The sequence below is a fragment of the Mucor velutinosus genome, assembly GCF_035048745.1.
Source record: "Mucor velutinosus strain NIH1002 chromosome Unknown tig00001564, whole genome shotgun sequence".
Lineage (NCBI taxonomy): Eukaryota > Fungi > Mucoromycota > Mucoromycetes > Mucorales > Mucoraceae > Mucor > Mucor velutinosus.
Window position 1 is genome coordinate 1,112,339 of NW_027041906.1, and position 14,557 is coordinate 1,126,895.

At 40.7% G+C, this 14,557-nt stretch overlaps 6 protein-coding genes and 1 non-coding gene across 7 annotated transcripts; 3 read left to right on the top strand and 4 right to left on the bottom strand.

Moving 5' to 3' along the window:
* Positions 1-167: 167 nt before the first annotated feature.
* On the bottom strand, positions 168-1,698 carry ATC70_010636 (uncharacterized protein; the record flags this gene model as incomplete). Its single annotated transcript, XM_064829848.1, has 4 exons — positions 168-730; positions 780-876; positions 934-1,436; positions 1,494-1,698. The coding sequence occupies 4 exons, from the start codon at positions 1,696-1,698 to the stop codon at positions 168-170; spliced, it is 1,368 nt and encodes a 455-aa protein (XP_064682350.1).
* Positions 1,699-2,395: 697 nt separating this feature from the next.
* SCT1_4 (Glycerol-3-phosphate/dihydroxyacetone phosphate acyltransferase) lies at positions 2,396-4,753 on the top strand (the record flags this gene model as incomplete). The annotated part of the gene is made up of 6 exons (XM_064829849.1): positions 2,396-2,550; positions 2,602-2,703; positions 2,758-3,455; positions 3,515-3,734; positions 3,785-4,448; positions 4,511-4,753. 6 exons carry the CDS (start codon positions 2,396-2,398, stop codon positions 4,751-4,753), a joined length of 2,082 nt encoding a protein of 693 aa, XP_064682351.1.
* A 108-nt stretch (positions 4,754-4,861) lies between these two features.
* Positions 4,862-6,380, bottom strand: ATC70_010638 (uncharacterized protein; the record flags this gene model as incomplete). Its single annotated transcript, XM_064829850.1, has 8 exons — positions 4,862-4,916; positions 4,975-5,055; positions 5,130-5,450; positions 5,501-5,605; positions 5,703-5,854; positions 5,953-6,021; positions 6,080-6,213; positions 6,272-6,380. The coding sequence occupies 8 exons, from the start codon at positions 6,378-6,380 to the stop codon at positions 4,862-4,864; spliced, it is 1,026 nt and encodes a 341-aa protein (XP_064682352.1).
* A 934-nt stretch (positions 6,381-7,314) lies between these two features.
* ATC70_010639 (uncharacterized protein) lies at positions 7,315-8,435 on the top strand (the record flags this gene model as incomplete). The annotated part of the gene is made up of 2 exons (XM_064829851.1): positions 7,315-7,640; positions 7,697-8,435. The coding sequence occupies 2 exons, from the start codon at positions 7,315-7,317 to the stop codon at positions 8,433-8,435; spliced, it is 1,065 nt and encodes a 354-aa protein (XP_064682353.1).
* Positions 8,436-9,657: 1,222 nt separating this feature from the next.
* On the bottom strand, positions 9,658-9,730 carry ATC70_010640. Its single transcript has one exon. It is a non-coding gene; the product is annotated as a tRNA-Lys (tRNA).
* A 224-nt stretch (positions 9,731-9,954) lies between these two features.
* ATC70_010641 (uncharacterized protein) lies at positions 9,955-10,911 on the top strand (the record flags this gene model as incomplete). The annotated part of the gene is made up of 1 exon (XM_064829852.1): positions 9,955-10,911. The coding sequence occupies one exon, from the start codon at positions 9,955-9,957 to the stop codon at positions 10,909-10,911; it is 957 nt and encodes a 318-aa protein (XP_064682354.1).
* A 1,993-nt stretch (positions 10,912-12,904) lies between these two features.
* ATC70_010642 (uncharacterized protein) lies at positions 12,905-14,116 on the bottom strand (the record flags this gene model as incomplete). The annotated part of the gene is made up of 3 exons (XM_064829853.1): positions 12,905-12,980; positions 13,054-13,828; positions 13,885-14,116. The coding sequence occupies 3 exons, from the start codon at positions 14,114-14,116 to the stop codon at positions 12,905-12,907; spliced, it is 1,083 nt and encodes a 360-aa protein (XP_064682355.1).
* Positions 14,117-14,557: the final 441 nt, after the last annotated feature.

Genomic DNA, 14,557 nt, shown 5'->3' on the forward strand with positions numbered 1-14,557 from the left:
TAAGGTTCATATCAGCGATACATTCCATTGCACTTGCCCCACCTGCTTTGCAGCGCCATCTACGCTACCTCAGCAGAAAATTCAAGAGAAAGAGCCAAGTGTATATCATAGTAGTAATTGCAGCATTGCATCTCAATAAACATTTATTTTTTATATAATCACATTGCCTATTCAGGCATTTCAAAACCTTCTTCTGCCATCCATATAGATACGATACGGATACAGGCTTGTGCAATCATATCGTCCTCTAAATTCTCTTTGGTTCCCTGCATAAACTTTAATAGCTCCATTACGACGTCCATCATGTCAGACAGTGTCGTACGAAGCTTCAGCAGCATTTCAGAATCCATGCCATTGGACTCAAAGTTCACAGCCAAGTACTCCATTGCTGCCTCCAAGATTTCAAAGTAGACTGGCACCATCATTTCTTGCACTAATTGCTTTTGTTGGTTGGTAATCGTCTTTTCCTCGTTGTGCTCTTGGATCACTCGGTCATTGATATCGTCAATCATGATTTTTGCTTCGATAGCGACCAAATGAATCAACAATGCTGGGAAATTGGCTTCAGCGTAAGCTTTGTTGATGGGATCGTTGGCATTGTCAGATGAAGCCTTTTCTTTTCTGCGCTTGGCGGATTTTGTATCTTGCAAGCTCTTGAAGAGCCATTCGTTTCCAAAGCACCGCAATAAGCAGGCAATCAGCAGAATGGCTTTACCTCTCTGCGAGTCATCTAAGCCAATGGTAAATACAAGCAATCTTATCATGTATAGTCAACTTACGAAGCTTGCTGCTCATGATTTGCCGTAACCCACTCAACAAATGATCCAGCCATTCTTCCATTTTCTTTTCCTGCTCTTGCTTGAGCTGCTTCATCATCTAAACATCAGCAATAAGAGTGAGATACTCGTTTCAATAGACCTCGATGGCACTCACTTCGATAGGAATATCAGGCAATGCAACCGATAAAATATCCAGAGCCTCGAATTTGAGCATCCTTTGATCGTTACCCAATGTAGTTGACAAGATGGTGATGAGTGTAAGAAGAGAATACTTCATGGCTGAATACAAGCTGGGAATTTTGTCTGAATGCAGCAGCTGGCAGGATCGAGTGTATACGGAAGTAAGCAATTGCGTGCTCATCTTTCTCTCCTCCTCCTTTGCTGATTCCAGTAAGACGTGCAAGATGTTTTTCAATACATCTGGATCCAGCATTTTGACAAGACCTTCTTTTTTCACTGCCACATGGAGCAGAATTTGCATGGCTTCGTTTGTGATATCCGATGTGTCGTTGGGTGTCAACAAGCGTGATAATGCTGGGATTCTATCCACCATGTGCTGTTCAGTTGCCAAGTTGTCAAAACGAGCAAAACAAGCCAACACGTTGACTGCAATTTCCTTCAGAACTGGATCAGGCACTTCTGCATCTACGTTGTGTGCTGACATGACTCTTTGATTAGTTCACTGTTCATCACAGCAAACCCGCCCATACTCACTCGTTCGTAGCAATCGCTCGATAAACTTGAAATTCATCCCTTTAAACACTCGTTCAATGTCCTGCAAATTGTTCTGTTCTAGCAATTTAGGAAGAATCAACATGCCCACAAACTTCATTTCATCAGAAGCAGATGGCACAATCATGGACAGACATCTGTCAATCTCGGCAGATCTATCGCGCGCTGAACTGGTTACTGACTCCATGGTGAATGTTGGTGTGGATGAACAAGATGAGAAAAGAGGTCTTTTTTTTCGTTTCCTGCGGTTTTAATTGTCACATCAAATGATGGCCTGTTCGGGAATGAACATCCACCAGTCAATAACTGAATGGATCGTTTTTGATATTGCAACTAACCAACTGGATAGCCTCTGTAGACTTGAGTTAGCAGAGCCAATGACAATTGATAAGAGTATACGCATCTCTGAGCTGAATGATAGTACGCATTGCAGTGCTATCTGCGATGGCACTGGCCTATTGCAATGTGCATGTTGAATATGCTGCCAACTAGTGGGCATAGTATCATCTGCAGCACTCAATCTCTCATCGAGTACTGTCAAATTAGGGCATATCCAGAGCATCACTACGCTTTCACTTGTTGATTTCTACGGTAAACTGCCACTGCCATCTTGTTTTGATTGGTTCCTTATCCACTGTTGTGGATGAGCGAGATTTTAAATAAACTTTTTTTTTTTTCGCAATCTAATCAAGCAGCTCTTTCCTTTTCCTGTCTCTCTCTCTCTCTCTCTCTCTCTTTCTTTCTTTCTTTGCAAGTCAAGTGTACAAGGACTCATTCACCAACGGCTCTTTCGATACGTCAACAACAGTAGCTAGACACCGTATTACAACAACCATCTAATTATCACAGTTACGGAGAAGGACAAAACAATCATCAACAAACACATGGACAAACCTTCTCAAGCCAAACCTTACGCTGGATTAGTTATATATCGTATACAGAGAAACGTAGAGTTTTTATTATTAAACGACTCTTTTGCAAACAAGAAGAACTGGTTTTGTCCCAAAGGACAGGTAATTGGAAATGAGGATGAGATCAAGTAAGTAGCATCTCAGTATCTTGTCTTCAACTTAACTAAACCAATCTCTAGATGCGCACTTCGCGAAACCTTAGAGGCCACAGGTCTTCGGCCAAAGGAACTCCATGTAGAAGAAGGATTTGCTATAGAGCTGAAATATCTATCGGGAACAAAGTAAGGTGCTCTATCAGAGAGCGTGTTCTGTTTGATCTAATGCGCTTTGAATAGACCAAAGAAGGTCAAGTATCACTTGGCTCAATTGGTCGATAGCCATGTTCGATTGCTACCCAATGCAGAGGGTGTTCATATGCAGTGGTTTAGTCAATCTACCTGCTGTGAAAAGGTTGTCTTTAAGACGATGCAAGAGGTATTCAAACATGCCCAGTCGTTTATTGATTTGAAGAGAAGAAAGCTTGCTGGTCGCGGTAGTGGTGCAGCCAACTCACAGCAAGACAGATCTGAAGTGAAATCCCTGTCTATCAGTGGCGATGAGGGTAACAAGTCTGTCTATAGACCTCGTCATCAACAAACACCACACCCATTGCAGCCGCAACCGCAGCAACTAGCAGAGGCACATAAAGAGCACCATCATCAGCCACAGCAGCAGCAGCAGCAGCAAATACCCTCACCCTCGCCATCACAGCAAACTCAGCAACAAAATTCGCCTCTGTACAAGACAAGATTATGCGAGCGATTTGAGACGGAAGGAAGCTGTCCCTATGGACCTAAATGCAACTTTGCACATGGTGTCGTTGAATTGCGTGGTAGAACTACAGGTGATGCATCAAATCAACAGCAACATCAGCAAGATAAAAGCGACGATCGTATTAATGTTGATTCAAATGGAAATCAGCTGTTCAAAACAAAGCTATGCGAGAAGTTTATGAAGGATAAATTCTGTCAATATGGTCCCAAGTGTCATTTTGGTAAAGGGAAAACATTTGCTTTATGATAAACTTTGGGTTAACACTTTATTTTTTTCAAGCGCATGGAGAGGAAGAGCTCAAGACAAGACCACCAAAAAGGGAAGAGACAGCACCAGTCACAGATCGTCGCTCCTCTCCTCCTCATCATCGATTCCAACGGCCAATGACTAATGACAGTGCAGCAGGCTATATGGCAGTAGATACCCACCATGAAGAAATGTCTGCAGCTGACAAATGTAGCAACTGGAGATTAAATGCGAATGACAGAAACAAGTACAGGTAAGTCTAGAGAAATTTAGGGACAGAATCTGTGATTGATTTTATTATAGCAGTGAAACGCTTAAGAAGGCTGAACCTCTTATTGAAAGTACAAGTCAAAAGCTGTCTGAACTGCCTGTCAATAGTGAACCTCAGCAGGCCACTACCGCGAAACCCAATGGACCGAGCCCTGTTGCTCTTGGTAAGAAGGAAGATCAACCAAAGCCTACTACTACTCCCGTACCTGCCGTTTCAGTAGAAGAACTCCGCCGTCCTGCGTTTGTCGAGCATCAACGCAGCACCAATAACAGTAAAAAGACAGCATCTCTTTCAACTGTTAATGGCAATTGCAACGGTAAAGAAAAGAAGCATACAGTCACGATGGAAAGCAATGAGAAATCATGGATGAAGATTGTCAAATTATCCAAGGAAGAGCAAGATGAAATGGAACATCAGTCCAGCAAGTCGCCATCCATCAGCACAACAACCACCAAGTTAACTCAAAAGGAGCCCATTATTGTGGAATTGAAAAAATTCTTCTCTTCGCATCCACCTCAAGCGACCATTGTAAAGGGGAAGCTCACAGAGGATGTCAAGGAAGTTACCAAGGTGGAAATGCGAAACGATCTATCCAAGAAGCAACTGCTGTACATTCTGTTAGTGAGTTTGCTGGAGGAAGAGTCAGATCAATCCATGTTGGCTATATTAAAATCAAGAAATCATCTCTTCAAGACAGTGAGTTAATGCAGTTGATGTGGGGCATGCATTGATATTGATCTTTTATTATTATGGCATAGTTTGTCAAAACAAAGGCAGACCAACTATTGCTGCTCAAAGCCTGGGATAGCTTTGTCACTGTGCGCAAGCCTATCATGGTCAACAAGACAGCGATCGCCTTGTCGCATTGGTACGATTGTGAAATGGTCGAGGAAGAGGCCTTTTTGGAATGGTTTGAAACACTTGAAAAGGGCAGTGCATTAGAAAAGAAGAGCTCCAAGTTCATTGACTGGTTAAACGAGTCAGACAGTGAAGATGAATAAAGATGATGGTGTATAGAATGTTTATTACATGATTTTGTTTGTTTTTTTTATATATATATATATATATATATTCAAGTGAGTGTATAGATGAGTGAGTTACGGATTTGTTTATTGCTTATCATCAGGCTTGGGGCCTCCAGCGCCTCCCATAGCATCACGAGCCCTGTATTAGAGTTGTTGATTAGATTAATGTTACCTTGTACAGAAACAATACCACTTACAATTTCATCATTTCAGGATCATTCATCATATCTTGAAGGTTAGGTCCGCTACCATTTTGACCACCCATCATTTGTTGAGCCCTATGTAAGGCCGCATTAGTGTCCATGTACATACACATACACACACTGTGTCATACTACAGCTTTCTACTTTACATTCTAGCAACATTGGGGTTGCTCATTAAATTATCAAGTGCACCTGATTGCATCATTTGTTGAGCCATATTCATCAGAGCAGGGTTGTTGAGCAAAGCACCAAGATCGGGCATACCACCAGCACCACCAAAGTTGGGCAAACCACCAGCACCACCAGCGGAAGATTCAGCAGGAACAGAACGTTCAACACTACCGGCATTCAACTTGGATTTAGCAGTGGCTAAAGAAGATTTAAGAGTAGCATTGTTGGGGTCAAGCTCCAAGCCCTTTTCATAAGCCTCGACAGCATCCTGATATTTGTTCAAACAGAAATAAGCATGACTATAATAATCTATGAGTATCAAAGATTGAAACATCAAGAAGAAACTTACCCCATGCGGCTATAAGCCTTACTATACTTGGGATCAACCTCAACGGCCTTTTGAGCATCACTGACAGCCTTCTCATGATCACCTTGTTGACTATAAGCAGCAGCACTAAATAAACATGTCATCAGTATTCTGAAATAAACAACTCAACAAGCACACATTTGATTCCTCCCTCCCCCCCCCCCAAACTCATTTTACAACGTACCGGTTAGCGTAGTAGACAGCATTGTTAGCATTGAGAGCAATAGCTTCAGTGTAGAGCTTGATGGCTTCGGGATAGTTGCGTTCAGCAACCTTACGGTTACCCATTGCCTTCTTTTCCTCAGCAGCCTTCTTGTTCTCCTCACTGGTAGCAGCCTGTTTCAATCTGTTAGTTTATTTTTCAAGCTTCCATTCTCATTTTCCGTTGAATAATATTTACATCTACAAAAGAAGAAATTCATGTGAGATATTACTATACAAATAGTCACCACACTCATACAAAGCTTACTCTCAACCTTGGAAGCAGAAGCAGCGGCAGGTGGCTAGGAACAACGCGTCAGATATGCAACCATACAGTGTTTGATTTTACTTTCAAGTTACCTTGGTAGACTTCTTGGTGTTGAGATAAACATCAAAGATAGAAAGCAAATTAGCAGGCTTGGTGGAGTAAAGCTCCTTTTGTGCTTCATCAGCAGCATCCACGCCGAATGCTTCGCCAATACATTGCATTGCGACTAAATTCCTCGCGTTATCAGTATGCCACTGACAAACTCCCCATACTGCCAACTTTACCTTCGATACCCTCAGTATCGTCCTTATTGATGGTACCGTCTTCACAAGACTTTTGCAGGAATTCGAGAATAGAATAGACGAGAGCCTTCTTATTTTCAGTAGCAACCATTTTACCTCAGTATTATATAAGGGGAAAGATAAAAGAGATTGTATGGCCAAAAAGTGCCAGAAAATTCTTTTGAATTGATTTTGCTCATTTATTTTTTAAAGGTCCACCACATGTGAAATACGTTTGGATTTGCCATCTGATATCTCTCCATAGTAACGATGTTTGTATCAACAACTTTTGATGGGATGCTATGAAGATAGAGGAATGCAGTGCATTTTCATAGTCATCGACACAAAAATCTGAGGCAGTGAAATCAAAATGATGACACTAGAGTAAATGTTGTTGACTGCGGACGCACACAATTACGATCCCATTTGCCCCAACAATTTTGTAGTCAACTGCTGTAAAAGATCGATTCCTGAAAGATTGAAAATCTAGCAATCGGCTTGCTCTGTTCAAGTGCACATTCAATGTATTTAGCGTTTGCTATAGTATTCATAAACAGTCGATACGACTCTTTGCGTAATTGGATTGGGTACCCAATGTTGATATCAAAATTTAGTAGTGTAACAGCAGTGGCAGAAATATCAGATTCCCACTTAGTTTTACTTGCTATTTTCGGACCGCTTCTCCAAACTAAATGAACCAACAAATGTTGCTCAAAGTGGTCGCAAGGACTTGATGATGGCATTATAATCAAAGTGATGCTTTGTTTGTGTATACATCTCAATTCCAAACTAACCGGAATAGCCGTTATCTCATTTTGCGCAAATCCATATTTGCTGATACCATTGAATCATGCTTCTCACCACTTTTAAGGGTAAAATGAATCCTAAAAGTATATTTTGTTTGCTCTGCTTCCATTGGATAAGATAAAGACTTTTTTTTTATAGTAAAATTTTGATAGCTGTTGTTCAATCCATCTAGTATAAAAACTTTACAAAATTTCCCCTCGATTTCCCTCTCTTTTTCTTAACAATTTTTTTCAAATCAAATGTGCCAACAACAAGCTGGAAAAGGATCGATTTTTGTGTCTGGAACTGATGGAGACAAGGGCGTTGCTATTGTCCAGCAATTATTGCAATTACCTGCTCAACACAAGCATCTGTGTGCTCAACATGTCTACGCTGGTTTGCCCGATGACACCACTCCTAGAGCCAAATCTCTTCATGGCCTAGGTGCTCAAGTTGTCGCATTCGATATCTTCAACGATCATCAAGCTGCCGTCAAGGCTCTCACTGGAATCACGAAGCTCTGCTTGCTGATTGATCCATTGAGCGAAAGAATGCAACGTTCCAATGCCTACTTGTACGGCAAAGCGTAAGTCTCCTTATTTTGTTGATATAGTAGCAATGATAGCTAATATGACCATTTAGCTTTATTGATGCTGCAAAAGAAGCTCATGTAGAACATGTTATCTTTCTAACCCCCTTCACACCGCTGGATTCAATCAGTCCACCTGCATCTCCAAGCTGTGAACAACTTCCCTCTGCTACTACCACACCTATTATATACGGCTCCTATCGTTCTCAATTTATGCTTATTGAGTCATACTTGCACTCACAATTTGATAACAACGGCATTACTATTTTGAGATATCCCGGTGTCCTTCACCAGCATTTACTGGTGTTCAGTAAATACATTGCTCAACACAATGCTTTCCCCCTACCTGATCAGCATTTGGAAATCACGGTCGAATCCTGTAATATGTTTGATATTGCTCGCGCAACTGCTTGTGTTGCTCATTCGCCTACGCTGCGTCACAGCAGAAATGCTTACAAGATCTCATCCAGCTTATTAACTTTGGAAGAAGTGGGTCAACGTGTTCTTTCTGGCTTGCAAAGAGAAAACACCATCAATCGTATGGACAGTGCCACATTACAGCAAATCATCTGCGACAGCATTGGAAATGAAGACCAAGCCATTTTCTTGATGGAAATGTGGGGACTTCAGCAGAAGCTGAGTGGTCGACGTCTGGAAATTACTAGAGACTTGGAAGCACTTACGGGACAAAGCGGGAAATCATTGAACGAGTACTTTGAAGAAGATGAAGTGCGTGATGCCTTCTTATCAAGCCATAAGAACGGTGAAATGTCTCTATCTAAAGTAGCATAGATTAACACGAGGTTAATCCAATATTTATCATTCTATATATCATTCACACACATTTTATTATTATATTGTACATATTTACTGTTTGAAATAAACAAATATCCTTCAGTTACACACATTCATCGTAACACAACCAACCAGCATTAGCTGTTTGACATACAATGTAATTACAATCAGCATCTATTGGCCAGAGATAAAAACGAAAACCTACTTCAGGTCAGCTGAAGAGGGGCTACATGAGATATTGGGCAATGACCAAATATACTCACTGATAAGAAAAATATAAAGGGCCGTTGATTACATGCCAAAATAGCGTGGTTGTTACCAAATCCCTTCTCTTTGTGTATCCAATTCATTAGATAATGAATTGGACTCTACAATTTACTTAAAATGCTGTGTTCCTGAAATTATGAATTAAGGCTCCTCGTCCTTTTTGATCCAGCAAATGAATTATCATTATCATGAGCCTAAATCCAACATTTCTTTCTCACACAGAATGACTCTTAAACTTTGTCGATTAAATCTAAACTACCATTGGTGATCCCTTCCCCTTCTTCAAAACTATATTTGAAATATGTCAACAACTTGCACACGTCGCCATTGGTTCCTTTCATCTCTTTTTCGTCACTACGAAGATTATGCATAGAGGGCTCATTTGTTTACATTCACACACTTTAAATGTCGGCTTGCCGTTTCACCAAGGAAAATTAATGAAGCTTCTTGCTTAACCATCAAAAACAAGGAATTCATGTTATCGCAGCCGCGTTGGTCCATATCTTGCAAAAGGCAAGACAATCATAGTTGGGCTTGCCAACTTGTATTTGTGTGCATGCAAGCTGTTTTATGGTAGATCTCGTGTAATTGTGTTAAGCTAGACAATTCTTTTAGTTCAATTCACTAGCTTATTTGCAATTATGTGAACTACATGCTAAAAGATGCATTTAAAAAAAAAACTTGGTAATCTCTCCTATTCATTAGTAATTACAGTAATGGGCTAGTACATTTCTAAACGTTCATATATAAAAACTTTATCGCTTACGCTAGTATAACAATCCAGCATTTTTGGTAGATACTTAATACTCGATGTTTATCTTGGATTTCAAGATAGCAAAGTAGTTTATTATTCTTGTGGACTAAAAATTGAGTCAGACGCAACACAATACACAAAATATAAACGAGAAGCATTACGTGAGACGTTTCAAAATTCAGAAATAGTAAAAGTGTAAGCCCAACGGGGGGGTCGAACCCCCAACCTTGAGATTAAGAGTCTCACGCTCTACCGATTGAGCTAGCTAGGCATCTCTTTCCGTTTTTCAACACTTTTTGCCACCGTTTTCGGAAAAAAGTTGTTCCAGACTAGAAAAAACGTATTTCCTCGATAACTACCAACTCCAACAACTCGAAATTACACAACTTTGCTTGCCTTTGGTAACAGTTTATTGTGTTATAGTTTCAAATTTGTCGAACATCTCCTTGATATTTTTTTAAAAATTTTCAAATTTATAAAAAAATATTCTCCGTCATGGCCACCAATCTACAGGGTATGGATATGAATCAGCTTCAAATGATTCTTAATCAGCTCCAAGAACAACTTACCTCGGTTACTGCTCGCGTCAACGAACATGATGGTCTTCTTGCTCGTTTAGATACTCTGGAAAAAGAGAATTCAGAGTTGAAAAAACTTTTACAGGACAAGGACCTTGCAATTCAAAAATTGCAGGGTGCAGTCTCCGGTCACGTGGTCCCCTCTGGTTCGAGTCGGCCCACGGCGGTAGAGGGGTCAACCCTCAAAACTACTACTGGCTCTATGAATACTAAGGCTACTAAATCACCTAGCTATGCAAATGTCGCAAAGGCTGCTGCTACTCTTCCTGATCCTGCTACTGAAGCTAAGCAAGCTAAGAAGCGTCTTGCTATTGGTCGCGCCTTTACAACTGCTGCTCGTAAAGGTCCTCAAGGTTACCAATATGTTTATATTGGTAGATCTAAGAAGATTGCACGCTCTGAAGTTCGCTCTCTCTTGCGCAAAGCCGGCGTTGATTTGGGTCGTGTGCTTGACATCTGTTTCCCAGCATCCGATGTTATTGGCATCCTGGTGCATGTGCAATATGTTCAGGATTTTACTGCACTTTTGGAGGCTTGTGAGGCTGAATTCTTCTTCGACTTTGACCCTTTGGACCCTGCTAACATAGCTGATCCTAAGTATAACTCTTTGACTCTGGATCAACGTACTGCTTTGATCATGGAATTTACTGCTGCTCGGTGTCTGCAAACCTTAGCTTTCCTACGTCCTCTGAATGTCAGTGGTGTTGGTAAGTACTTTGTTGAGCAAGGCTGGATTTGTGACGAAGACCTTTCTGTTTCTGTTGGTGATGCCATTCAACGCTTTGCAAAGAAGGAACCCAAGAGGGCTAACTTCTTGATCCGTCGCAAGATTAATGCTGACTCTGCCAATGAAGATTCTGCTATGGAACAATAATGTGTTCCACCACTGAGTCCTTGATACTGTATACCCAAAATGATAACCCTGTCCACTCCTTATTTGTCTCTCTCTCTCTTTGGAATGCCAATGGTCTTCGTCAATCAGTGATTCACGATGTTCTCTCTCATGTCCTGGATACTCATGTCTTGCTGGTTACTGAAACCTGGCTAACTTCTGGCTCTTTTCCTACAGATTGGTCCCAATACCATCTTTACGGTTCGAAAGTACCTGGTGCCTTCAACCGTGGTTCTGGTGGTATTACTGCTTTTGTCTCTCCTTCCTGTCCTTACTCTGTCTATCAACTCCCATCCTATAATCCGCATACTTTGTCCCTTAAGGTTGGCTCCCTTACGGTCCATTCACTACCGCGAAAAACTTAGCGGAAATGCTCTAAAATAGGTGTTTTTGTTGGTGCTTTTTTACAGCCAAAGTATTTGGAAAAGTTGGTGCTTTCGGTACAGGCTTCAAAATTAAAACACTCTAAATTTGGCGTCAATGCGCTAAGTGGTACAAATTGAAAATATTCCATCAACATTGCAGCACAAAGGTAAACCTTATTGAAAATAGAAACTGTTGTATAGCCGATGATATTTACTGCATTACACAACAGTTGAATCCTATACCGTGCAACGTTGTTTAGTTAAAAGACCAATAGTTGCTCATGGGGATTATGACATTGGAATGATATGGTTGGTGGATCTTTATTAATAGAATGCGCTATATATTACTCTTGGGGCAATTGTTGGGGCAGCAATCGTGCGATTATTGGATAGAATGATATGGAAAGCAGGATTATTGATGGATAAAATTTTCTTTTATTGATGGAAATACAGCAGAATATAGAATCATTGCTTTCAAATACATGCAGCGTGCTATACACATGGTAATGGGACGTTGCTCCGTTGGGTAGGCAATTCTTTTGATTCGTTATACAGCAGTTAGCTAGCTACCCTGTCATTCAAGAGCCTCCTGATTGTATTAAAGATAAAGCGGCAGTAGCTATACATGTTTACCCATTACGAAGAGTTCCATACAAGAGTAACAGAGATGAGGATTGACATGGAGATAAGCAGCCAGATTAGAGTTGATTGGCACCCACCACACGAGTATCTAAATGCAAAACTAATGTTAGTCATAGAGTTCAATCCTGAAAAATATTTAACAGCATACCACATTTGCCACGTACCATCATCGTAAACTTGACACACAAGCAGAACAACAACAACAGGATAGGAGGCGGTCATGAGAAACTATAAGAGATGATAGGAAATGTGAGCAACGATGGTACGGCACGATGTAAGATGCACAGAGTGATTGACAACTTACAAATATACTTTAGTATATGCTGGTTAGCGAAGATCTTCCAGCAGCAGCACCAGGGGAGGATGTTCTATTCTATATTCAATGTTTAGTCACTGCCATACTTCTCAGATGATGCTCCTTACCTACCGTTATTCCCACAGAGATGATTAAAACGGTGTGATACTAATAGGCAACAGCCACATTCGAGGAGAACCTACTGCGTTATCATCTGGCGTATGCTGCCGATAATATGTTTTTAATAAGAAAGCCACCAACAGAAACATTTGGTCAGATAAATTACTTACTTTGTACCAGAAAATGAATTGAAATTACGGAAAGAAAAGAAAAGAAAAAGGATTTAAAATAATTCACGAAAAAAATACTCTTTTTATAGACAAAATTTAAAGTTTTATTACAGCATGTCATAACCATCAGAGTAGTAATAGTCATCAGCATCATCATTCAAAGCCCACTCCCCCCAAACATACGTTATCCAACGATCCGAAAGCTTTTGAAAGTCATCAACGTGTTCCCCCTCCATTGTAAAGCACATTGCTACTATAAGAGAAGAATAGACACACTGCATCATTGTATAACTGACTTTGCTTTTTCCTTCCAGACTGGCATCATTCAAACGCTTCGTTAGCACTCTTTCATAATCACAAGCTCGTGCGTAGTACATGAAATGCTAGCTTGGATTATTTTCAATATCAAGCGCAGGTCCAAAGCGATACTTGTAATATTCAACGAAGCGCTTTACAGTGCTACAGACAGATGTGCAATGATAATTAATACTTTATTCAAAGAACTCGCATGACGTATTATTTCTATTCTAACCTCATCAAATCTGCAGAGGAACAGGAACTCCAGCTATAGTCTAGGTAAGATTCACTAGGGTCTCTTGGAACCATTGGGGTTGCGTGTACGCTTCTTGATGCAGCTAAGCGACCAGCAGTAGAGTTGCGGAAATCTTCATTATCATCGTCATCTTCACCCTCATCTGGGCCATCATCACCACCAGGACAATTGCCAGTAGCTCCATTACCAGAAAGAGAAAAAGAAGACGAGAAACCATCAAAAGAGCTACTGTCAGAAGTACTACCAATAGCTCTTGTTGCAGAACGGCGGCGAGTCTTGTGGACAGAAGCCAACAGAGCAGTGGCACCCCAGCTGTTGGTACAACGATGCAAGATGAACCCATACTTCTGCGCATGTGCTTCAAAATACAGAGCATGCTTCAGGATTAATGCCTCATCCACACGACTCCAAGCTGGAACGACCTTGTCATCTACGGCCAAATCGTTGACATAATAGTATTCATCAAGAAGACGTTGGTGATAAACTAGACACATCTTGCGAAGGGCTTTGTATTGAGCAACGACAATCGGATGATTGAAAGCGTAGCCCCTTTCATTGACGTCCCCACTTGACTTCATACTAAAGTTAATGAGGCCAAGCAAACGAGTTCTGGCATCAGGGTAAATGGCATTTCCTTGGGAGTTAACCTTGCCAGAGTTGATCCAGTACTCCAAAATCTCAGGGACAACTGGATTTATATCGCGAGGGCCACGCAAATTAGGGTTTCCTACAGGAGCAGGAGCCAAGTTACGCGCTAAAATAAATAACAATGTCAATGTCTATTTCAATTCAATGTACATCAATGTTTACCTGTAGCAATCACTCTTCCGACATCAGTTTTATTGCCAAAAACACCATCATTCGTGGGTTGAACGGGAGGAAAGGTAGGAGACAACTGCTTGATGAGTTCCAATAAAAGATCACGATTAAGCTTAGACTCTTCCTTGAGTTCACCAACAAAAGCCTTGAGCTCCAGCATCTCTGTCTTGATAGCATCGAGGGGAGAAACTTGGGTGCGAATGGTTCTGTAGTTATTGTCCATTTTAGTGCAAAAATATTAAATTTAACTTATAAATAATAGTTGATACTTTCCTGAAAACCAAGACACATGTTGCCCTTTTATACGTTCCACCCTGCTCTTGAATTCTATCTTTGCCATTCCAAGTGTCTTAATGACTCACTACTTGTCTTTATTACTTGGACTTGATAGAGTCTTCATGAGTCATTAAGTCAGTTCAAATTGAGCACCCTCTGTAATAACGCGACTGTAAGTTCGTGTAATGTCAACTGTCAATCATCTTTAAACTCACAGTAGCAAAACATCCAAACATTGAGACACAACCGACACCTTTGTGCAACTTGAAGAGTCAAAAATCACTATTAGTCATAGGTGCTACTATGTACCACAGAGACGATCAAACTACTATTTAAGCTTCACTACACATCACTTTGGTCTTGTTGTCATTCATTTATACATCACCTT